Source organism: Hippocampus zosterae, chromosome 15 (genome assembly GCF_025434085.1).
Source record: "Hippocampus zosterae strain Florida chromosome 15, ASM2543408v3, whole genome shotgun sequence".
Classification (NCBI taxonomy): domain Eukaryota; kingdom Metazoa; phylum Chordata; class Actinopteri; order Syngnathiformes; family Syngnathidae; genus Hippocampus; species Hippocampus zosterae.
In genome coordinates this window covers 5,029,447-5,055,165 of record NC_067465.1, presented here as the reverse complement: position 1 = coordinate 5,055,165, position 25,719 = coordinate 5,029,447, and the positions used below count along the sequence as shown (strand labels likewise).

At 45.6% G+C, this 25,719-nt stretch overlaps 2 protein-coding genes across 3 annotated transcripts; both read right to left on the bottom strand.

Moving 5' to 3' along the window:
• Positions 1-4,146: 4,146 nt before the first annotated feature.
• ednrba (endothelin receptor Ba) lies at positions 4,147-11,497 on the bottom strand. The gene is made up of 8 exons (XM_052087113.1): positions 11,349-11,497; positions 9,493-9,951; positions 8,844-8,956; positions 8,130-8,334; positions 7,590-7,739; positions 6,489-6,622; positions 6,314-6,422; positions 4,147-5,645 (listed from the first exon to the last, which is right to left on the bottom strand). Exons 2-8 carry the CDS (start codon positions 9,904-9,906, stop codon positions 5,508-5,510), a joined length of 1,263 nt encoding a protein of 420 aa, XP_051943073.1. The 5' UTR covers positions 9,907-9,951; positions 11,349-11,497; the 3' UTR covers positions 4,147-5,507.
• A 5,414-nt stretch (positions 11,498-16,911) lies between these two features.
• On the bottom strand, positions 16,912-25,319 carry LOC127615802 (kidney mitochondrial carrier protein 1). Of its 2 annotated transcripts, XR_007966957.1 has the most exons (10): positions 25,102-25,319; positions 24,848-24,995; positions 24,488-24,582; positions 23,404-23,489; positions 22,645-22,740; positions 22,322-22,446; positions 21,802-21,925; positions 20,773-20,853; positions 20,254-20,424; positions 16,912-17,058 (listed from the first exon to the last, which is right to left on the bottom strand). XR_007966957.1 is itself a non-coding variant. In XM_052087114.1 (9 exons), exons 1-9 carry the CDS (start codon positions 25,163-25,165, stop codon positions 20,383-20,385), a joined length of 861 nt encoding a protein of 286 aa, XP_051943074.1. In that variant the 5' UTR covers positions 25,166-25,319; the 3' UTR covers positions 19,441-20,382. The 2 variants fall into 2 exon arrangements, 1 of the variants encoding a protein (XP_051943074.1); XM_052087114.1 differs by lacking the exon at positions 16,912-17,058 and having other exon boundaries at positions 19,441-20,424.
• Between the last annotated feature and the right edge of the window lie 400 nt (positions 25,320-25,719).

The following is a 25,719-nucleotide window of genomic DNA, read 5'->3' as shown; positions in this document are numbered from 1 at the left end:
CAGTGATTTCCCATCCTTTCTTCCCGCTCTTTTTTTAATGATGTGCTAACAGGCGACAAAAAAGCTACCACTACACCCCGTAAAAGTCCCCCGACGGTCCACCTGACTGACGGATGACCTAGAACTGCCTCGTGATCTCCGTGACCACTTTTTTTTTTGTTTTTCATGAAAATTCCATCTGACTGTCTGCAGCCAGACCTGCGTTGGCTGCATGTCATCATTCAGGTTCGTTTAAATCAGACATGTCCAAAGTCCGGTCCGCGGGCCAAATCCGGCCCGCGGTTGAATTTCATCCGGCCCTCGGCCCCCTGTCATAAAATCAGTGCCGTCTGGCCCGCAGGTTGGGCGCAATGGAACACGTGTTGCATTGACTGAGGTCTCGTCGACTGGTGAGTGATGTTTCATAGAGTACTGCTTCCCTCTAGTGGCTAAATGAGTAATAGCATTCACTAAATGAGTAATAGCATTTAGACACTAGAGGGCATCACTCACGAGTTAACAAGACATCACTCCGTGTTTATATTGACTGATATGTCATATTTCAAATTCCTGTTTCAAATGAACCAAAAGAAATTCTTAAGATTGTTGAAATTAAAATAAAAACGGAAATGTGAAACAGACTGGCTTACTAAAATTTGTTGAACAATATTGTTGTTCAATGTAAAGAATGTCAGCCAAGGTCGGCCCCCCGACATTTTACCACATAAAATCTGGCCCCCTTGGCAAAAAGTTTGGACACCCCTGGTTTAAATGCTTGAATAAATATCCACTCTGTGAAGCGGAGCATATGGATCACTGCCATGGATTGATTTCCTCCCGTTGGGTATGCAAATCCTAACTCAAATTACGATGATGTCACATAGGTGACAGGCAGAGATGGCAAATCCAAGTCAAGATTGCAGAAACCCACTCAGACTGTGTTTTGATCTTTCTGGACCCTGGATTTGCCGTCTCTTGTTACACTACTTGTCACCAACGCGAGGCCCGAAGAAGATACGGAGAGGAGTCGGCACTTGAAAAGGAAAGAATAGAGGCTCTAATTGGAGTGGGGAAAGTGGAACCATTCTTTCTTGCTGACCAACAGATGCTGGCTGTAGCAGACGCGAGGGGGGCGGGGGGAAGGGGAACGGACGTCATGCGTGTATCTGTAATGAGCCAATGGAAGGAGACTTCAAATCCCTTTTCTTTCATCTCTAACGACCTCAAACCAGAAAGCGAATGTGGGATTGGAGACAAATATTTGGATGGTTTCTCTTTGTGCGGTTGGTTGAGTCTCATGCGCTCAGTCAAGTGCTTTTGTTACATCCGCAGCTGTTGTGGAAGCCATTGACAAATCAAGTCCAGTTGAGTCAAGAAATAAAACAGTTGTCCTTCCAGCTAAAAATAAGGAACACTGGAATTTGATTATGGACAAGCCACATGGAGCCACGCCCCCCCTCCACCCCAACGTTTCAGTTCTTTTGCTGATATTAACATTTTATGAGTCTTATTTCGTGCCACTTTTCATTTTTCATACAAATCTTCCATTTGAGGCCGTCTCCTCCATGGATAAGAATCCATACTGGGGGTAGGGGGGAGTATATCACTTTGAAGATGAAATATCTTCTCTGGAGTGTATTCAATGGAATTATCAGCATAAGTATTGGCAAATCATTTTATTCTGTTCTGATTGACATTTTTACACCACACCCTAAGTAATTGTGGCCCTGCTCTTCTCCTTTCCTGCTCGACAAGGATTCTCATTTCCTGTCATTACCGGCTCTGGTAAAAAACTCCCGTTGAAGCTGCCCCACCTGCTCGCTTCCTGAGTCCTCGTGTGGCTACAAAGCTTAAGAGCATAACCGTAAGAATGTCTCCTGATGTAAAGAAAAAAAATGGAGGAGGAGATAAAGTAAGGAAATGCTCAGGAATGTCAACCAGATGAATTCCTTTTGCCTCATTTTGCCGCTTGACTGAGTTTGTGAATGCGTTCGTGTGTGCGTTTTGGACTCCTGTCGCATCCTTGCATGTGAAAATATGTCAGCTATTGAATGTGGGAAGTGTGGACCAGAAATGGTGTGAAATCTAGGAAAATCATGTGGGAAACATCTTGTTGCTTTTTCTGCTTGCGTTTTCTGCTTTTAAGGCACTGCGAGGTTCTCATTTGAGCTCGGTTCAACATAGTTTCCCCTTGAAGTATCTCCAAATAGCCGAGCAGCTTTTAGGCGGCACACAGGCACGCACATTCACGCGCCCTGGTGGAAGTGGATTGCATTGGAGCCTCCCAAATATTGCTGCCAGACTTCTTGTGTTTTCACAGAGTGCAAATAGAGATGGGAAGCGTTCTGGGATGTTGTTGGAAACTCGACTTGTAAATCATTGCTTTTCTGACAGAAGGGGTGTTCAAACTGCCTTCTAGAGCCAGTGAAGGTAATCTACGTTTTTTATTGTTTTCTTTTTTTGGAAGACAGCTGTGTACCTAATGCGCGTTATCTTAAATATTTCAGCGTTTAAATGTCAATGCGGCCTTGTCTCGCAGGCACAATAAACCATCTTCCAGTACAAGGTTAACGGGAGGACGCCTTCTTCAAATATTCAATGTCAAAAATCATGAAAATAAGCTGGAAGGTTTTCAGCAGATCAGGTTGCCTAAATAAGCAAATATTAGCTCACGCGGGAAGAAAATGTGAAAAATGTTTGGGGTTGGGGAGAGTAGGCTGGGGCCAAATCGAAATGTGTTTGTGTGTGTGTGTGTGCGTGAATGAAACCTAGGAATCATAGCAGAGAAAAGAATGCAATGTTTATATATTTAAAAAACGCATTTTGGTTGCACTGGTTGTTTTGAAGTTTAGCACGCTTATAATAGCTCGCGGGACCTTTCGGTCGGCACGAGACGCCAAGGCAGCGAAGCACGCAGACATACTTACTCCTCCTTAGCCTGCAGGAAGTAGAGCCGTGACGTACCGTCACTGAAAGACGTTGAAACTGCTCGCACTGGATTCTGGTCTATTGTGGAATGCAAAGCATACGTTTTTTTCCAATAACAATCAAAATGGGAAAGTAACACATAGGAAGTGGTGAGTCCAAGGGAAGGCCCAGGCAACGATGCAATGTCACATCCGTCGCTAACACGGCGACTTGTTTGACTATTAACCAGAGGGGGATTTGCTGGCATGCTGTTTTGGCGAATAGAAGACGAGACACGCAAAGATGGGAACACCAGATAACTCGACAACATTGCTCCGTTTCCTTATCGGAGGTACATGGTAATATAGTTTTCATCTCAACATACCTGTGATTGAAAGTGTTGAGCTGTTCTATACAATCTGCACATGGTCATGAGACACCGCAGCAAATTGTAAATCTGAGGTGGTCTTTCAAGGGGAAGTCAAGTCAAACATGTTCTTTCCAATCATCCCCAAAAATTGACCCATTTTTAACCGTATCGGGGAGCTCCGATTGCTCGTGACCTGAGCCCCAAGGCACCGCGATGACAAGTGGCAAAATGGCCGCCGCTTGAGATGGATCACAAATTGATTTTGCTGCTTCATCTTCCACAAACGCAATATTCATCAGACGGCCACGTTTCGACGAACGAGGACGCATAGAACATAATGTTGCAATGCAAAGAATATTTTGACTCGACTTCCCCTTGAATGTTTTGTAAAAACGTGTACTTAAAAAAAAAAAGTGTATCGATATCAACTATGCGGCCCAGTAGTCCAGTGGTTAGCACGTCGGCTTCACAGTGCAGAGGTACGGGGTTCGATTCCAGCTCCGGCCTCCCTGTGTGGAGTTTGCATGTTCTCCCCCGGCCTGCGTGGGTTTTCTCCGGGTGCTCCGGTTTCCTCCCACATTCCAAAAACATGCGTGGCAGGCTGATTGAACACTCCAAAATTGTCCCTAGGTGTGAGTGTGAGTGCGGATGGTTGTTCGTTTCTGTGTGCCCTGCGATTGGCTGGCAACCGATTCAGGATGTCCCCCGCCTACTGCCCGGAGACAGCTGGGTTTGCTCCAGCACCCCCCGCGACCCTAGTGAGGATCAAGCGGCTCGGAAGATGAATGAATGAATGAATGATATCAACTATTGTGTGATTTTACTGCTCGGGCCCACTTGACATCTAATCAGTCCATAAGTGGTCCATGAAATATGAGTGACACCCCCGCCACCATAGGCAGATCCTTTATTATATATACAGGTAACAAGACTATACTCCCAAGCCAAAGCATTTAAGTCTTGAAGATTTATTTTGTACATTAGATACTGAATCTCTGAGAATAGAGGCTTTGACCTGATAATGAAACTCAACAGTTGTGCGAACCTAACCAGAGTCCTCATACCGAAGGAATGGAAAAAGCGAGAAATGAACGCCAAAGAATGTAAACCGGGGGGGGGGGGGGGGGGGGTCGAGGACCTGGAAAGGTAAAAGACACAAATGGGCGGGGGGGAAAAAACGGGCGGAAAGAAGACAAAGAAGAAAGAGCGAGTGTTGTGGAGGAGGGGTGGCTGAGTGATCACAGGACAGAGATCTTCTTTGGCTCTCTGGCCGCTAATGTGTCATGCGTGACACGGGATTTAGCCTGCAGCAACTTTCCCAGGTCAAAGCTTCATGTGTGCGTGTTTTCGGGTGTAGTTGGGAAGTGAGAAGAAAATACAATCACAATACAGCTCTTGTGTTAGCTTTCCCGTCATATGATGCCGCCCGCCTTCACACTTAAGTCAATCATACGCGTTCGACCACAATAACAGGCAACACTAAAACATTTATGGACAGTCGTCAGTGATTACGACCGAGCAACAGACTTACTTTGCATACACACGCACACACACATAATATATATATACATACATATATATTATACATACAGTATATACTCTTAGCGCATCCTATGCTGTACATTGAAGGTAAATTGGGCAGATTGTGATAAAAACAAGAACGAAACGTGAAATCCTCAAATATTGTTGGCTCAAATATCGAACAGCGTAACAAAACAGCTGGATGGTCTTCGCACTGTCGTGGCGCATCAGCAGTGCAGTCAGAAGTTGGAAAGAAACAACATGCACGTCTGGGGCAAAGCGTGGTGGAATTCGGTGTACGCGTGGGGATGTCATTCTTTGGCTACTTTCGTGGGAGTGAATGCGGCTGACTTGCTTCCCGGCCATTCCGTTTTAAGTTTAGCGCAGGAGAGAGGCGCACTCAGTTTTCAGCGTGGCGGAAGCAGAAACAGACCATGTCCATGTCCATACAGGAGATTGACGCTGTGCCCCAGCATCATTGTTTTTTATTTTTTTTAAATTTTTTTATCAGCGAGTCAATGAAACAGAGAAACCGCGCTGTGATTTCATACACGCAATGAAACGCGACTTAGACTTGGTTGGAGCGATCCTAATTTTCACCTCATCACAGGTGTTGAGTTCAAGACCTCCTATGATTTTGGAGATGAGCCTCCGCCTCCCTCGATTGTACAAACCTTGTCATTCTTTTGACCTCACGTTTCGTTCCTTTCTCAGGAGTAGCTTACAATATTCAGGCCGTAGTCGACTTGTTGGTGATTCGAGAGTTGCTCTGGTCGGATGCTCTTTCCGTGACCTTCAGCTTCATGCACGACTGCTTCTCATCCATCATCAACATCTCTGCCGGTAGGCACCAGCAGCACAGGCAGGACTGCGGTGAAGTCGGGTGGTAAGAAAAGGACGAATTTAAAACATGCAGTCACTTAAGATACTTTCTCATATGTCGCATCATTTAGTTTCTTCACGTACGGTGGATATAAAAAGTCTACACACCCATGTTCAAATTCAAGGCTTTTGTAATATCTATACATTTTTTCAATACGAATGATATCTATAATATGTACAACTCGATTGAATCCACTGTGTAGATTCGAAACCTTTCGAGGGGGGAAGTAAAAACAAACAAGTGAAAGGAATTGGTTGCACAAGTCTGCACACCCTCTTATGGTGAACAGCGACGTGGCTGTGTTCAGAATTCACCAAACTCATGTAAAAGGGGACTTTCCGGGGCAATTCCAGATTTGTTTTTTTTCCTCGTCTGAAAAGCCTGGAGGTTTTGTGCTCACACTGATTTCGATTTGGCACTATTCCTAATTCCCTCCACCACTTTTAAGGCGGTGGTGTTTTGTCGGTGTTAAAGTAACTTTTGGATTTAAGGCCCCCCCAAAAAAGTTGCCCTTGTTTTTTGGAGATTTTGTCATGCTGTGTACTTTTTTTCTAATCACAAAAACGTTGGCATTTGAACAGGCGTGGATGGACTTTTAATATCCACCGCCTGTCACTGCTCGACGCAAACATTGTGATGAATCTTAGACTTACCCTGAAGCAATTTTTAAATCGCTGGCTGACCAAGTAAAGGGCAATCGGGTTGATGCAGGAGTTGGCAGATGCCATGTTGATGCCAATATAGTCCAAGACTAGAAAGAAACTGCAAAACGCAGAGTTGTCTGTCATGTCTCCCGCAGGTGAGTTTTGAAATTTTATTGTCACGTACCTCAGCAGTTCGCAGCGGTTTGGATCTTTCTCGTCATAAATGGTGAGTTTTAGAATTCGGCTGAGGTGGAGAGGGAGCCAGCACAGAGCGAAGACCAGAACCAGACAGAAGACGGTCTTGGCAACCTCCCGTCGCTGCACCCGATAACATGAAAACAAACAACAACAAAGAAAGTGGAGGGTATGCTGCACTTTTTGACGCAAAAGTCCCATGATGAATTCTTGATCACAAAGAACAGATTTGGTCTTCTTTGAGCAAAGTTAATTACATTCATTATTATAAATTACATTGATTATAATGTTGGGACGCATTGAAGTTTATTTTTAAATGATTTTTATTTATTCATTCATTCATTCATTCATCTTCCGAGCCGCTTGATCCTCACTAGGGTCGCGGGGGGTGCTGGAGCCTATCCCAGCTGTCTCCGGGCAGTAGGCGGGGGACACCCTGAATCGGTTGCCAGCCAATCGCAGGGCACACAGAAACGAACAACCATTCGCACTCACACTCACACTTAGGGACAATTTAGAGCGTTCAATCAGCCTGCCACGCATGTTTTTGGAATGTGGGAGGAAACCGGAGCACCCGGAGAAAACCCACGCAGGCCCGGGGAGAACATGCAAACTCCACACAGGGAGGCCGGAGCTGGAATCGAACCCGGTACCTCTGCACTGTGAAGCCGACGTGCTAACCACTGGACTACCGGGCCGCCCGGGTTTTATTTATTTGTTTGTTTGTTTATTTTTAAGAGGAGACATTTTTTGGGGTGTTTCCACTTTTGAATGAAGTGTTATTTGGCTCATTGTGTGTCCCTGCCCCTCCCTCCCATTCAGGAACTGAAAACAAACATTTTGATGGCAAACCCCTAAGAGCAATTTTTTTTCTTAATGAGAGTTCTTCACCTTTTTACTTGAACGGTAAAAAACGTTTCCATGCCGTTGTTGCAACGACCACACTATTGCTGCTCGAGGGAATTTACAGCGCAGCGATCTGCCGGTTGCATTCCAGTGAAATCCAATCCAGCCAATTCTATAAATCAACGTGCCTATCACTGGAGGCCACCCTCCGTTGGCTTCAAATGGATACAAGATGAAGGCAAACCTGTTTGAGGTGGTCACTGAGGGCGATTTGGACGCCGTTCTTCTTCCGCAGCATCTCGCAGGTCATCAGCGTGTAAAAAATGGCAGTGCAGGCCAACGGCAGACAGAAATAGGCGCTGAACAGCCACCAGTCCTTCACCGATTTATAGAACTGGGAAAAACCAAACGGATCATCAGCCACGTATTTTGAAAGAACATCCGCTGCCAGGAATAACTTTCGCGGCTCAAATCCGCACTCCCCCATCTCTGCAATCTATCGGCCCAAAGACGCAAGAAATACATTTTACGACCGCGTTTTTCTTTTTAGAGGACGTGAACTTGGATTTGCAGAGCACCGTATTTCGGGCCAGAAATCAACATGATTGCTCCTCCGATACAGTTTTTCAAATTCCTGTGAAATCTTTTCAACCTTGGCCGTATAACCTGGAAACGTATCACCAATCGTGCGCTTAACTCGGGTGATTCGATGATACACGCGCCGCGTCTCGCAACGTATGCAGTCCCGTGCGCGCGCACACGAGAGCTGCGTCTTGAGTCTTACCCTCATAAAGTCTGTTTTCTGCATGGGGTGCAATAAACAGATCCTCAAGCGATCTCCTTTGTAGTCCATCGTGATCATGTCAAAAGCGACTGCCTCAGGCACAGCCAGGATGATGGATAACAGCCAGATGAGTGCAATTTCGATCGCCATCCACTTCGGAACGCCGATCCCTTTGATTCGGCTCCATGAGGTCACGGCGCGATATCTGAGGGATCAATCACGGGAGTTCAGCAAAAACAACTTGTGGAAGTGATGTCTGGATCCACTCTCGAGACCTGCGGTTTTAATTGAGCTGGACTGACAGCCGCAGCTGTTGCAAAAGCGTATTTTAAATACCGTGAGTTGAGAGCTCTGCTTTTTCTTTTTTTTTTGCTGAGCGAAGCTAATTGGCTCTCATTTCAAAGGGTGAGTCGGAAACGTTTTGCAATCTGACGATGACATGAAACATGTTGACTGCGATGTTAACCTGCTATTAAAACTACGATTTGGCTTTTAAGTGTCTATATAAAAATTGCCAAATCCAGTGAACTCATTCACTCCCAAAGACGTTTTTAAACGTCTTTTCAGACTTGGTCGAGAATTGGCTGGCACTGAATGAGTTAATAAATCATCACGGCTTTGCAGACATTTGTAGGGGAGTCCGAGGTGCAATTTTACCAGGCCGACATGAGAAACAGGACCAAAGGGACGAACATTCTTGAAAGATGCGCTTGCCTGTCAATGCTGAGTGCACACAGACTGAGCACCGTGATCCCCACCGAGGCTTTCTGGACAAATGGCACCAGCTTACACAGAGCCACCCCAAAAGGCCAATCCTCCGCGAGGAGCTGGAGGGAGAAAGTTCAAAAGTCATGAGTTCAACCATGGGAGGGAGGGGAAGCAAATTCTCTGGCCCTACGTTGTTGTTTTTTTTTCTTGTTTTTCTTTTCCCCCAGCTTCAGGCATGCCGTTCGGAAAAGGCATGCGGGAAGGTTTCAGTGGACAAAAAAAAAACAATCATCTGGAAAATTCAGGGGTGTTTTCATCCGACATCAAAGCCCTTCTGTAAAAATTCTGTAAAGGTACACACAAACCCTGTGACACCACTGCGCAACTGGAATGGACCCGCCCCCCCACTCCCTCCGCCCTCCGATATTGTTTTCACAACCTTATTAGCCCTTCAGTTAAGTAAACAGTTCCCCATGGAAACGCTGACATTTTCGCACACGCACGCCCTCGCAAATATTCAAAACATTCACCTCATAACGTGCAAGAGACAATGGGAAATGATGGGGCTCAGGAACCGGCGGAAATATCATGAAGCTATGCGAAATCTCCGCCCCTTCGGGTTTGGGTTCCAATTGGAGTTGACCTTAAGGCTCACCTTGTAAACGTTGATGGGAATGCCGATGATGATGTGCAGCAGGTCGCCGAGCGCCAGGCTGGCGATGAGGATGTTTGGCCCGTTGCGCATGCATTTATTCTTATAGATGATCCTTAAGAGTGTGGAGTTGCCGATGATGCCCACAACAAACACCAGGCAGGACACGACCGTGTTGATGTACTTGAACGTGTCTCGAATTTCCGTGGGCGCGCTGCACATGGGGGGCATACGTCGGCGCGGCATGGTGATGTTGGGCCTCAGCGGACCCCGCACGTCCCGCTCGACGAGCCCGCGTCTTTGTGTAGCGGTCAGGGGCTCAAGGGGTCGTGGTTTTTTGGGTTCCAGCTGCCCGCTGGCCGTCAGGAAATGAAGGCCCAGAAGGATTAAGCTCAAATAGGAAAAGGTCGTCTTCATCCTGACGTTTGATTTCAAACTTGACTCGCTCCTCTTTGAAAGTGCCTAAACGTGACAGAGAACGGTCACTAGAACACTGCACTAGACTGTCATTGAACAAACTGAAAAATGGTTTATAGACTGGATGTAAAAGTCAAGTATTTCTTTTTCCAGACAGTTAAGAGACAGAGAAACAGCGGAGCTAGAAAAGCCTCTTTTTGCAATAACGGGACAAAAACATTGTCACACAACTACTGGCACACGAATCAGACCGCCACCATGTGTAAGTTTGTTTTATTTTTTTTTCCCCCTACCCACGGCTGCCCTAAATTAACATCACTGGCAACGACTAAAATATTAACATTATTTGTTGATCAAGCATAATGTGGAAGCTCTTTATCCTCACGAGGGTCGCGGGCGTGCCGAAGTCTATCCCGGCCGTCTTCGGACAGTAGGCGGCGGACGCCCTCAACTGGTTGCCAGCCAATTGCAGGGCACACAAAGACAAACAAACCATTCATACTCACAATCACACCGAGAAACAATTTTGAGTCTTCCATTAGCCTGCCATGCACATTTTTGGAAGGTGGGAGGAAACCAGAATACCCGGGGAAAAGCCACGCAGGCACGGGGAGAACATGCAAACTCCACGCAGGAGGGCTGGAATCAAACCCCGTACCTCTGCAATGTGAGGCGGATGTGCTAACCGCTCATCCGCCATGCCGCCCACATTATTTTTGGAGTGTGATTACAGTATAGTTATTTCATTGCATCGCTAAAGTGGAAAAAAAAAGTTTTCGTGGTTCGACTTAAGTCAGCTGCCTTAGATTTGGGTCCGAAAGTCTGTACAGTGAAAGACAAGCGCTCATGTGTGATGGTGTTAATCGACTGTTGCGGGATGTGGGGGCAACTCAAAGTGACACAACACTTTTGATTTTGTTAACTGCCTGGACTGTCCTGTCATTTGTGCTCAAAAGTCCCGACAGGTTTTTAGGCAGCACCGGCTGGTTCGCTACACTGTCCTGTCCTGTCCTGTCCCATGTTGTCATGTTTGCTACTAGTTGTGCGTGTTTTTTTTTTTTATTACAGGGCGTGGCACTGACTTTCCCCCATAGATAAGAATTTGAGTGGTAAGGTTACAGCACTTATATTTCCTACAAATCTTCTGTTGCTGTGTTGTTTTGTTTTTGCGCTATTTTCTCCAAAAAAAAAAACAAAAAAAACCTTGCACTGTCCCACCGCCATTCCAATATTGATCACAATACCACCAATATACACAATACCATAAGAGAGTACCTTAAACTTCTCTGTCGAACAGAAAAACATCAAAAGCCGTACAAATGCCACACTGCATGACCAAGCAGGTGAATAGGACAGGTTAAAAAACAAAAACACAAGACAAAAAATATATATATATACATTTGGCATACCCCTTGGTGCCCAAGATCAAAACTCTGACTTACGTTGCTCCTCGCTGAAGTAGAAATGATCCAGAAGATGTGTTTCTCAGCTCTTCATCCCGAGCCTCTTACAGCCAGCGATAGATTTCCAAATTGGAGGGAGGACGTTCCTGAAGCGACCGCCCGCTCATCTCCAACAGCGCCTCGCCTCTCTGGGGGACGACAGTCCCAAGTTAAGCTCCGTAGCTGTTCCCCAGAAGCCGTCTCATCCTCTTCTGTCCGGTACTGGCTGAGTCTCTGTGTGTTCAGTCAGCCGCTTGGATCCCTGCCCCTCAACCACTCCTTGTTTGATCGAAGGGAGGCGTGGGGGTGGGGGGGGGGGTGTAGACAGGGGAAGGCCAACAGGATGTTCACAAATTATTTTCAAAGGAAAAGGGCATCATCAAAAATCAAAGATGTTTTGATTCAATTGCAAGGATTTTTGTAATTTTTTGCGAAAGCCCCCAAATTCCCCAAATTTCCTCCCAAATTCCAAAAACATGCACGGCGGTTTCATAGAACACTCGAAATTGTCCCGAGGTGTGATTGGGAGCGCTACCACAGCATCAGACAGTTACACAAGACACGCTCTTGTATCACAAACAAGTATGTAAAGGGTAAAGGATGAAAATCTCATGAAAGAAAACAAGAATTCTCGCTTTCCATTTGAGTTTTTGAGCATGTCAGTAAGGCACCTCTTGACTTAATTTGCCGTCTTTGGCAGACGGTGAAGGCGTCTCCCCGTCTCAAATCTCCTCAGGGCACCTCACGGACTTTGAATTGGATCTTGCTCTGAGCTCTGACTTCTGTCTTATTTTCAGCAGGATAATGCCTCACAATGGACGGGTGTTTGGAACAATTCATAAATCCTTCTATTTTCACAAAAGTTCCAGCTGAGGGGGGGGGGGGGGGGGGGGGGGGAGGAACGTTGCTGCCAGCACCGTACTTCGCTGTGGATGCAGAATACTTCAAATTCCAAGGTGTGTGTAAACTTGGATTTGACACTTTTAGAATGATTTGCAGCAACTACGCCAGCAAAGATATGTCGTATTTCTCGATATTTTTCCTACTTTGTGGCTTGTTCCTCTTTGTTTGTCACTGCTTGGGTCACCCTGGGCAGCAATAGGCAAAATCAAGCGTTTGTCTTTGACATCTCCTTGGAGAGCTTTTGGTCTGCTCTTGCTTGCAAAACTTCTTTGGTGAGCATGATTACCCAAACAAACCTTTGATCAGGAGTTGTCTAGCGTAACGGAGCAGTAAACCAGAGACCAAACTCATCCCACAATATTCACTCTGCGATTTGATGTTTGGTCAAAAGCCTTTTTGTCCCCGTTGACGAATCTTGGAACCGCCACAGATGATTCACATTACCAGTTCAACCCTTCAGTGAAACATCGTGATTTCAGCATGTGCTCTTAGATTTGAGTTGATGAGCTGGCCTCCGGCCCGGCGGCCATTAAACACCCTCCATTAATTCAGACCTTTGCCCTACAGAGCGAGTAGAAGCACTTTCTTTCTTTCATGGGGTCTCGTTAAACAACACGCATAAAAAAATTGGGACGTATAGTAAAAGAGCAACTCAAGTGGATGACATCGAACATATATGCCTTCATGGTTTAAGAGAAAAGAGTCAACATTCAACATGACTGAGCCGCCCCCCCCCCCCTTCTTTTCCCTAATATCAGTGACTTAACGGATTGTAACTAGACAAAGGCTGATCTTGTTTCGGCTTTCAGTGTCAACACAGTGGCACACAGCACACCGTCCGAGCTTTATGGGGTCGCAGCAGGACCAACTTGAAAGAATTCGCCCCCAGCACTAATACGCAATACATGGAAGACGCGTGTGTCGTCGTCACAAAGGGTCACTAGAGGGCAGTTGGCTTTTGGCCCGCAGGAATAATGAGTTGACATTTTATTTCCGAGCCATAAAATTAGGATCACTCGATGAGCGCTTCCATGATTTCATTTTGGTGCGCTCAGCCTCTTCAATTGCTTTTGCCCTTTCATCTCCACCAAATTCAGCCCCCGTTGAAAAGGTTGACTGTCCATACTTCCAAAACATTTTTTTTTCTGTCTTGATTTTGTGTTAAGGCAAGCAGTGGATCCAAAAGCGAATGGCAAGAGGGGGTAAGAGTCGGGTCGAGTGGTCCGTGGAGGAAAATGCAGTGCCAAGCTGGCCAGGGAGGCAATCAGTGCTCGCCAAATCTAGCTCTGTTTAGAATCAACTGCCAAAAATGATCAATCCCAGATCCAATTCTGTTGTGAGCAAATAGTACCAAGAGTTTTAACATCACCGCTTCTCAATGTACAATTGTGTGGGCGGCGACGGTTGTTCAGACGCTACGCGGGCATGCCGCGAGGGCCGACTTTGTCACAGAAGCCTTCAAAGTCGGACTGTACGTGGATCTCAATGCCTCACTCGGCTTTTATTTTGAAGTTGGGAGCAATCCTCGCGGCGGCTGACTTGACATCGAATTGAGGCTGCATAGACTGCCCGCAGTCAAGATGACTGGGCGTCTTGATTCTCGCATTGCTCCACTTGCAGTGCCCACTAATGTGCTTATTTGTTGCTAAAACACTCATTAAAACATTTTGAAGCAATATGCTTTGTAAATAACAACACTGGTGACTGTTCTGCTCACAAGTCATTTGGCCATTTCATAATTAGCCAGTGAAACTTGAAACAGATTTTTACATATTCTGGTTTCCTTTAGGCGTCCCTTCGCATCTGAAACTTCTCACAATCGGGGTGCGTATGTGACGCATGTGATTCTTTTCAGCCCCGGTTTATGTCTGGGCCCGATGATCTCTTCCGCCCCCTAACCATCTCCATGTTGTTGTTGTTTGTTTTTTTCATCTGCTGAGATAATGAGGACAAGATATGCCCCGACAGAATGCAGACTAGAGGCTCAACATTTAAATGCCCTTGAGTGCAGATGGCGCGCGTTCGACTCCCAGCCTGTCCCAAGCCTGCCATCAAATCAGTGGCAAATAATGCAAGGGACTGCGGTGATCCCCATTGAGACAACAACTCTCTGCAGATGAATAAGATTACTCTTTAGCCCAATAATTGACTTTAATTGAATCGGTGCTTTTGGGACACACGTGAATGACGTGACGTCATCTTCAGCAGACGTATCCGTCAAAGGACGACATCAACGAGCCATCGCTCCACGAGCCCAAAACATTTCTACCTCCTCCCTCCTTGATGGAATTTCTGATGGGACGTGCTAGCGTGTAAACAGAGGCGGGAGGAGCTAGGAATGGACAATTAAAAGAAGGAGATCAGTCCGCTCGACGCAACCCCGGCAACTATATTCAGACCGGCGGACTAACACGCGAGACACGCGTCGCGCGTTTCCGTCAGCTGTCAGCGAAATGCCAATGCTTACTTTGTACAAGATAAAGTGGTGTCAAAAATGACATGACATCATTTTCACAATGCTTCCCATATGTTCAACAGATGCACGGGCTGTGACGCAAGACACATTTTCCTTTTTGGCTTCCTCTGATTTTTTGGGGCCCAAATCAGTTTTCACAGTGATGTGTTATTGTAATTTCTTCAAATCAGTCAACCGCAAATTCTTTTGACTGTGTTTAAGCATAGAACATGCCTTTTCTTCGCTTCATCAGGAAAAACAGTCTGGCATTCAAGTGCGTTTGATTTCACAACATCTTGTTGAAATTTGATATCAGCCAGCAAGAATTGGCTTGGGGAAAAACCCTGCATTACAGCCGAAGTCGAACTTTGAGGCAACGGTGTTCGGAAAAAAAAAAAACCGTCATACCTAAAATTGATGAAAGAGGGTTGGCCAATTTGAACATGTTGCAAACTGCACACGAATCCCCAATGGCAGCAGACAGATCAATCCAACGAATCCAGAGGCGTGGCGGCCATCTGGAATTTCGAGAGTTTCCCGAATGGCCCGTCCACTTCCTGGCCGCTGCGCCCCAATCCCTTTGCCTGTCGAAGAATAGAAATCAAATACAAATCAGTATATGTTGGCGGACAACATCCATCTCCCACCCCGCTTCCATTGACCGATACAAAGATTCCCTTGGTGAATTTTGCTTCCCCTCAAATTGCCTCGAAGGGGTATTTAAAAAAATAAGATTTCATTTTGCATTTCCAAATGAAAGAACGCTATGATTTGCTTTCAACATGCGGTCGCTGCAGAAATCTACCAGCGATGTTATCACCTGTCATGTGAACAGCAGCGAGGATGCAGCCAAAAGAGCGCGTTTGTCTGCGGCGCTCGTTGCAGCTGAGACTGTTCGTTCCACAAAAAAAAAAAAAAAAAGTTTTGAATTTTGTCACGGCTGGCCGTGAAACCTTACAAATTATCTATGTCACGGCATAAACTATTGTGGCCATGTTGGAGTTTTGAGCTGCTCCCATAGTCAATTTAAGGAGATCGACATGGTGAATGTGACTTTTGGTTGGGAAGACGGCCTGTTTTCATGTTAATCAACATTTACATACTTTTCATGTCTGTTGAGCATGCCACGCAGAGAGGCGTGACAATTGGAACCCCTTTTAGAAGATGGAAATATAATCCACAGTGTCAACGTCCAACATACAAACATGTTGGCCGGTGGTTCCGCTGTCGAGTCTAATCTGAAGGAACTGCGCGCAGCATGAACCAGAACATTGATTCAGTCATTTCCTGACCCAGATGACCCATTTGGCTGGCAACCGGTTCAGGGCGTACCTCGCCGGCTGCCCGGAAGACAGCTGGGATAGTTTCACGAAACGTACGGTGTAACTAAGTCAACGAGATAGGGAGGTGCTAAAGCGTGTACCGTTTTATCAGTAAGTAGCAAAACCTTGAAATTGCATCACAAATGGCATTGAAATTTTGGATCGGCTTCAATTGTACGCTTCTCATGACGGCTCTTCATCTTCGGTCCTTGATGGGAGCAAATCGACACGCCCGCATGTCTGTGTAAATTAAAACCATCTTGTGCTAAAGAGGGGCGCACGTGTTTTTTTTCGGCACATCGGTTCATTTGTTCAAAATACCAACAATTCAAATATGACCATTTAAATATTCCCAGCATGTCACCATGTGCTGGTGCATGTGTTTTGACGGAGGCGACAAACAGCTGGGCTCTTTGGGCACAATTGTGTGACTCGCTTTTGAAGAATAAACAAGTCCATCACTTTCTGAGTTTGGATGTGTCTGTGTGTGAATGAATGGCCTTTTAAGAGCAGGATGAAGAGGAGGCTCTTTGTCGCTGGACACTCAGATGTCTTAAAGACATATCCGTCCCCCAGCCCCTCATTTATTTATTTACAAGACAAGAGAGCACATTTTCAACTATCTTACTACTCACCATTATTATTGTTGCACCACAGGCGATGTCTTCAGTTTCACATGACTTCTTTTTTGCTGTGTACTGTACAAAAAAAAAAGTCACATAAGTAATTCATCGACATGGGCTTGAACAATCGTCGGATTCATTTAAAGATTTTGTTTTTCCAGTTTGTGTCAGATGGGACTGGTTGGGAATAAAATACGGTGATTATAGAACATTTTAAAAAACAGACTCTCACCTATGCAGCAATAAGGCAAGATTTGTTCCCTCAGCAGATTGCCATGACATTTGAAGTCATGCTTCCAGAAGACATGTGACTCTTGGCTGACTGAGGAAGAAGAGTTAGATTGTACTCGATTGTGTGTCTTCCTACTTGCTGGTTGAAACACGTGGACAAAATTGTTAGTACCACTCTGTTAGTGAAAGAAAAGCCCACAGTGGTCACAGGAAACATTTCAATCTGTTCAAACTAATACTTAACTTTTTCTTTTTTTAAAGGTATGAAAATGAACCAATGGAAATCAGACATCACTTTTGATTTGTGGTTCAACAGAATGATTAAAAACAAAACAAAAACAAACAAACAAATCTCTTGAAACAGAGCTGGACAAAAAAAAAAGACAAAGATGAAAAACATTGAAAATAATTAGACCATTGTGCGGTTTTCGACCAAAGTGTGTCCTCTAATTGGCATTTTATGACTTTAAAGTCAGCATTCTGAGAATCAAGTCGGAATTCTGAGATAAAAATGAGAATCTTGTTAACCTTGTTTTTTAATTTTTCTTCATTGGCCCTAATCCTCTTACAGAGAGTTGGCTACCGCATGGAGGGACGTGCGACTTTGTCATTTGCCAGCTTACGCCGCTGGGGTGACTCCTTGAGCTGCATAAGCGAAAAATAAAAAACGCAAGCAGCCTCCTTAAAAAATAATCATAAACTGAACAGCTAAACAAGGTATTTTCGTTGACCTCTGACCTCGGGACTCGGATGCGTATGTAGCGTATGTAATAAGATGATGAGGCGCTAATAGACTTGGGCATTATTCACAGTCAGAACAGCAACAAAGTGAATGCATAACTTCAATGTGGCTCGCGACCAAACTTAATTTGACATCGCTGCGCAAACAATACTGACAATCAGCTCTGTTTCTCGCGTTATGATTTACATCACACGACTTTGTCATCACCACCGGTCCCTTTCTCGGGAGGCATCACGCACACACACAAAACAAAAATACTTTTGGAATGAAGGCATTCTCATGGCGGTTCAATCCATCAAGTTTCTGAGCGAATTTAAAAATCGGTTCTAATATGGTCGCTTTTCAAGCACTCCAAGGACAACATGGCGGCATTCCCAATGTAGACAATGTATCAACGCACACTTTGACAAATCTTAATGTGGGTTTCACCAATATGGAGTCAGATATGACACTGTTTCTGCATTTTTAACCCCCCCCCCACCCCACCCCAAAGGATGCAACTTGCATCACTGACAGAACAAAGCACAAAAATCTCCTTGCACATTATCTCATTTTAACATTCACTGTGTTGGCCCATTTCTGTCTTGACGGAACAATGGGAGCGGCATTACCAACGGCTCATCCTTGTGATCCTCTCTCCCCGGGGTCCACTTCCTCCTCTTCCAGCGCTGGGTAAATGTAGGTCGACCACGAGTTGGTGGGCCAGTTGTTTATTCAGAAATGTTTTTTTTTTTTAATCAACAAAAACTGATGACCAGCGTAAAAAATAAGACCTTTCCAATACGGTCTAAAACTCCCATTTGGAGCCCAGATAAAATCACTTTAACTGCAGCGGATCAGGCTGTGTGGACTAAAAAAGTGCTGCAATCATGAGCAGTGCTGAGATCAAGATATTTTTCAGTGTTGTGCCACCAACACCACAGTCGCTCCATTCAGAGCAACGGAAGCTAACCTGTCTCCAATCCCATTTGTTTGAGCACGTATTCCTCTGTGCTGTCACTTCATGAAAAGGGAGAAAAGGAGATGCGGGAGCAGAGCGAGGCCTTACGCCTCTGACAAAAGCTCACTCTGATCCTTGGAACACAATAGCGCCAAGCCCCTGCACCAACAAATAAATACCCATAATGCAGCATGCCTATGACAGCCAGAATCCCTCACGGCCAAACTTGTAGAAGCCGCGTCTGTGCCTTAATGCCAGGCCATGGCGCCAAAGTGTCGAGGAGGGGCCAAATCCTGTCCACTAGGCCATGCTTGCGTTCCCCTGTCATCGACCAGCCTTTCTGGCATGCGCCGATTGTGTTCCCTGATTGAATAAAGATGTGAGCTGGATTTGTGGATGGCTCGGGCCGTGGGAAAATTCCAGCTCATAAGTCAGGTAAACTCAGGAATCTAGAAGCAATACAAAAGTGCAACTTATGGTGGCTGACTTGAAGTTTTCACAATAAGTCCCATCGTGACTTTCCCAAAATAAAGATGCAAGGCGGATAAAAACAACGCAGCATTGCCTCCAACGTTTCCCACTGCGCTCCCTAGAGCTGTCAGCATCTAAACAGCCCTGATGGGGGGGAAACTGGGAATTTACCCCGCGAAACAAGAACAATTACATGTTAGACTGCCCTGAATAATTCATAGGCTGATGTTTTCTGGTATGCCCGTGTTTGATCGAAGCCGGGCAATCTCTCAGCAACAACTGTACAACGTCTGAGAACTGGGGGGGTTGAACAAGGTTCCACAGACCGCAGTCATCTGGGTCAGAAGCTGAATATAGCTGCGCAGCGCCGCGCTGTGGTGAAAGAAGAGAAAAACAACAGCTAGGTACTTTCCCCCTTCCGTCACGCCCCTCATTTTATTTCACACATGGAGCAATATTAAAAAAGGTACATCTGCCTGTTATTTGGCGACCCGGACAAAAAAAGCCAGAAAAATACAAATCACCCACTCAAATGGAAGCATCGTGCATAAAGTTTGACTTGACAGTAACAGGCATCGCGTGCAGCAGTAGTAGTGCAAATAAGCTGGAAACCAATGACAAAATCCAAGCCCGAATATAAAATGAAAATATACAAGGTCCTCGTAGCTGACTCATCATCAGCTCGTTCACATTTGTGTTCACAGAAATGACCTTTACAGCTTCAGGTTGCTTTTAAATAACTTATTACAATACATAGCAACGTCTTCTTGGCTTTGACTCGTTTGAGAATTATTTAAAAAAAAAAAAGGACATAAGACCTTCTGTGAAGTCTGTTGAGAAACTGCAACAAACTCTCTGTTGAAGAAAGGAATGATTGCAGTGATTGTCAGCTGCTTTCTAACTTGTGCAACATTGTCCCTATTGGCAAAATCGAAGGCACTCAATTTAGAGACCACTTTGAATTGGAGAGACCTGTAAAACAAGCCTCGTACAAAAACGAATGAACAGAGAGGCCACCGTGGCATCTTTGGGGGAGGGGGGGGGGGTGTCCATGAATCTCTCAGCCGAGTTAAAAGAAACGTTTGGCTTGACGAAGCATTTGGATGACCGAAAATATCAGATTCAAGTACGTGCAAAAGGTCTAGCCGTCTCCACGGCAGCAGGCCTGAAACCCAGAGCCCGCGCAAACGCGCACTCACACATGTAACGCTTTCTCACCGCAACCAAGGGTCTCCATCAATCCCTGTTCACCCCACCAGCGGTTCTATCGGGGAGCCGTCCCAATCCCGACTGGCGAGACCCTTTCGTCTCTCAAGTAGTGCTCATCATCACTCCCGGTTCCACCGCTCAGATGTTGATCTTCTTGAGCTGCTCGTACGTGAGGAAGAACTGGACGTGGAGTGAAGGAAGGAGGCGGGTCTTATTCGACATCTGCACAAAAACCTCCCTTTTCGTCATTGCTTCTCTAATGTCATTCAAGTTTTCGGCCTGGTTGGTCACTATGACCTCAGTGTCATTACTCGATTGTTTTTATAAAGTTCAATTTTATAGAGTGCCATTTTCCCCTGTTGAAAATGCTCTGTGGGGACTGGGGAGAAAACGACTTTGGTAAAACTTTGAGGTTCTACTGCACATAAAAGCTTTTTTTCCAGACCATTTCTCCGGCTCCAAAAGACATTGCGTCACGTAAGACACACAGTGTGCGAGTGCAGCACTAATGAGATGTTGAAAGGATACGATGATGTTCCACGGGCCCAGACGCAGCCAGTTGGGGAAGAAGCCCTTGTAGAGGGCCGCGAAACCCTCCGAGCGCCACGTCTGGAAAAACAGGTTGAACACACACTCGGGCTTGTTACGTCGTCATCATTATTCAACAGTCCTCTGGGTGCTTTTTAGCAGGCAAATTGGTGTTATCAAGGTTTGAGCTAAATATTTAACATCACTGCGAGATATTTGTCCTCAATCGACAATTATGTGGAGTAAAAAAAGAGACAGACTATACCTTTCATCACCAGTATCGATTTAACTTTAAAATGTGCACTTGCGCCATTTCAAGCATTCAAGCATTCTTTTGTCTCATGTAGCCGGTCCGCCTACCCGTCGATTCTCGTTTTTCGAGCGGGTCATGGCGGTGGAATATGTGGTGAGTGTGCCTGGCCCACGGGTGAGAGGTTTCTGGGTTTGAATCTCAGCTCCCGAGTGAAGCTATCCTCGCGCTTTCCTCCCCCCGCCCCCCCTCAAGGTACTCCAGCTTCCTCCCACATAACAAAAACATGCATGTCAGGTTTTATTGAGGACCCCAAATTCCCCACAGGTGTTGAATGCTTTTCTGTTTGTGTCCTGCAATTGACCGGCCACTCAGTTGGGATAGCCTCCAGCAATGACCATCATGAGGACAAGTGCTATCGACAACGGGGAGCCGGGTGGCTTTTTGAGTCCGCGATCCTTGTACAAATCGCAGCATAACAAGCCTCCGGTTGGTGTCGATTTAAATGAATCACTTTCACATCACGTAATGGCCTTACATTGCAGCCCTCAAGAATGTCACGCGGAAGAGGGGATTTGCGGCAAATGCCAAATGCTTCCACTTTCGAAAACAATCAGAACATTTTGTCGTGGCCTTTTGATTTGGAGCCAGCCGATGGCACACCTGCGCGATAATCAAGCATCTTCATCCGCTACACCATTTCTGTACAAAGTCCTGGATGTAAATGGCAAAAACACAATTGCTGCATTGATCATTTTGTTGAGTGCAGATCGACTGACCTGCAGTATACAGTCGAGTGTTCCCCGGTACAAAGCTCTTCCTTTCTGATTCATCATCCGCGTCCGGACTACGTCCACCGGATTGGAGGCCAACGCCCCGGCCAGGCCACATACGAAGCTGGACCTGCACGCCGCAAAGTTCAAGATGTCAAAGTGCCGTCTTGCTCGGAGTTCTATGATTCTGTTCTGTACATTTTAAATGTGCCCCCTGGCAATTTTCTCTACTCAAGTAGCCCAAAGACCAATCAGCGTTTTGTGGCCTAACCAGAACAGATTGAGCAATGAAGGGTGCATGTGGTGGAATTGCAACTCTGTTGAGTGAGACCATCAAAAAAGAATCAGAGTGTTCGCTCAGCACTTGAGCTCAGCGTAATGGCCTGGAAACACACGTCTGCTCTTTTATCTTGTTGCACCTTCAAAGAATTCAAGTGTGCAGCTGTGCAATTTCCTGTTTGTGCTAAACATCAAGGGTAAGGCTGAGGCCAGCTGGGGTTTTTTTTCCCCCTCAGCTCTCACTCACAAGAAATGCGTGTACACATTGTCGCCCATGTGACCAGACCGGATCAGATGCTTCTTGGTGATGTCATAGACAGGCAGCTCCACTCCGACCACAATGGCTGCCCGCTGAGCAGTGAGAGAGACACCCTGACAAAAAAAGGCAAGGCTGAATATCCCAAGTTTCCAGGAGATGACGACCACAACGCCCGGAATATTTACAGCTACCCCCCCCCCCCCAAAAAAAAGTCTCTAAAGCTATTTGATGCAACTTGTGAGATTGTTAGATGCCACACAAGCAAAAAGTGGGGAATCGTTCCAAAGAAAGCATTTTCAAGTATGCTGTACCTTCCAAAGTCCCCTGGTCCCTTCCTGCTGATAGATGTTGATGAAGTTGCCCATCATACTTCCTTGGATCATCCTTCCTTGGGCTTGCATGCGGATCTGAGAAGGAATGTGCAAAAAATAAAATAAAAAATAAAAAATTAAATGTTGCGACTTAAGTTATATTTGAGTGAAATCAAATGGCATCATTTGGAACCCCAGCTGCCCAGGTGTGACAAATAGTCCTTGGAGGTGAAATTTAAAACAGATCAACAGGCAGTAACTGTGCTCCAAAGCTGTTGCCATGCATATCAACATTATCTGTTAACCCATGGCAAAGACGTTCATTCTGTGGTGGTTTAGCGAGTGGGTTAGGTCATATTCCTGCACCCATATCATTTACAGAAGAGTAAATAAAGCCTTGTAGAACACAGTCTATTAATAAGCCACCGGCGAGGGCTGGGTGGTACTATGACACCCGTTGCAGCACCGGAATATGTGCCACATGGGGCGCTTGGCCGAGCGCGCTTGCGCTAGCTAACCCGAAGCAAGAGGGGTAATAAAATAAAAAAAGTTATTGGAGTGTATATTTGCTTTGAGAAAACACATCATGCAAAGGAGACTTGGCAGTTTGAAAGGGGTGCGCAAACCGTGCTTGGTAGCAATGAGTTACCATTTTACCATTGGTCTACAGAGGGACTTGAACCGTGAGCCCAAGTCTTTCACAGATGAACTATTGTTTCCCAGCATGACAAAACAATCCAAATTTGAGCCTTTATCTACCTTCAGCACATCAGTGGGGTTGGCGATGGAGGAAGAGATGACTCCAGCAAGAATGCCGCACAGCACATTAGTCAACATCGTCTCATCTGAAGTAACGAGAGAAAGGAGATTGATTTGATGCCTGAGCAGGCTTTGACCGCTCCGAGTTTATTCGCCTGTTTCAACAGCTGGCTCCTTTGGCCCTGAAGCCTGTAATAAGGTCATTCTGTGTCGTTTCATCAAATTTCTTCCCACCTGACCATCACAGAATTTCTTCAAAAATAAAATCTGGTATGGAGATCCACTTGTTGAAAGGAAACATCCAAAATAATAGGTCTCTACAGTCAGTAGTTGTATCATGAAAAGTCATCACATAAAGAGCGATTACGACAGTTTTTGTTATCATCCTCTGAAAAGCCATTTTTCAACAGTAATATCTGGAAAAATGTCTCACTTGTATCCTTCAAATTTTCTAGAGCATTTATCCGTTTCCAATTGAGGCTCAAAAATGGAAGTAGAAAAAAAAAAAATCAGCGCCCGACTTCAGAGCCAGATTCGAAAACAACATGTGAAAAGAGGTATCAAGTTCAATTGCCTCATTTTGAAACAGATTTTTTTAAATCCTTATATGGGTTTTTGTGGTTGTTTTTGGTACTGCCAATTCAAGCTTACTAGTAAACATCACAGCAGGGCAAATCAAAAAGACTCCCAAGACTTCAATTTCAACAGAGTTAAATCTTTACGCTCCCTGGCCAATTGAAGCACGCCAATAAGAATCTTGTCATTGTATCAGCGTGACATAATTTGCTCCCAGCTGAGAGACAATTGGTCATGAGACCTGTGCAACTTCCTCACTGCAGCATGTCATTGCAAGGACTCAAGTTCCTTCCACATGAACTGGGTGTATGTATGCCTAAAACATTAGCACAACAATATAGAGACCTAATGTTTAGGTTTTTTTTTAAAGAATTGTGTTGTTTAGAATTTTTACAGGACATTCTCAGATATCTGAGTGGGAGGCGTTTGATGAAATGAGACTTTAACTATGCAGTATGCATGCTTGTAAATCAAGCCTGTACAATGACAGACAGAAAGTGTGCCTCACCCTCCGGCCTTTCTACCAATAATCTCTTGAAGCTCTGGTACGTGCCGATTTTAATGGTCCCATAGGATGCCTGGCGCAGCATGGCAGGAGCTATTCTGTAAAAATCACATTGAGATTTCCTGTGGTGGAAACATGTGGAGCTCTCACTGGTACAAGGGAACACTTGTCCAAAATACATTTGACAGATGCATGGCTAACCGCAGACGCAAAGGGGAGGGGAGGGGAGTGAGTGGGGATGAGAACATGAAGTTCTCTTGAGAACATTTACAAAAACAAATCAAACAAGGGGCACTACTGACAGGTGTAAAGGGGTAAAAAAAACCCCAATATAAACACAAAACGGAAGTAAATGATACTTACCCCGAATACAGTGCCCGGACCCCCTCCTCTCGTGCGATCCTGGCAATAGCGTGCAACATCCCTCGGTACCGGATCTCTCGGTATTTACTGTCGCCCACTTGACCCTGAACCTGAAGACGCGTCTTAGCTAGATCGATGGGGAATGTGCCTGGAACACAGACCGCGTCGTGGGTTCTTGTTAGCCCGTCCAAACATCACCGAACCGGAGAGCCCCGCATCTCGGCCTCCGCCAGGGTTCCTCACACGTCACTCACCACATTCCGCCGTCACGGAAGCGAGTCCTCCATAAACAAAAGGCTTCCAATTGACGCTGGACATCTTTTTCTAACTATCGGTTAAACCGTCACCGAGAAATGTGAAGCTCCAAGGCAAATGGACGGCTTTGAATATTCGCTGTATTCTGTAGCGTGCTGCGCCCCTTCCCCAACGTCGGAGCCGCCTGCTCGTGTGCTCGAGGAACGAGATATCGCTTATCGCCCCCTGCTGGGTACTACGACAGTACACGTGTTGCCGCCCCACTGGCGTTGCCTAGCAACCGAACCTTTTTGGGTGCAAATTGGTTGGCGTAGGGGTCAAAAATACTCACACTGTGACTTAAGAAGATTGGTTTTAATTTCATTTTAACCCATGTTGCTCTGAGGCATCCATCTTCCTTGCACCTAAATTGAAGTTAATCGAGAAGGTTACATAAAGTGTCTCATTTGAGGTTGGTGGGTGCAGGACTCATTTGATGACTTGCTGAATGTCTTTCCTGCAGCTGTTATGAGCGGGTTGATTCCCATGACAAACGGGATCTGATGCAGCCTGTTAGAATGCCTTTTTCGAGTTTCTACCACTGGTTTGTGAAACCGCCAGTTTTGAATCATACTTTG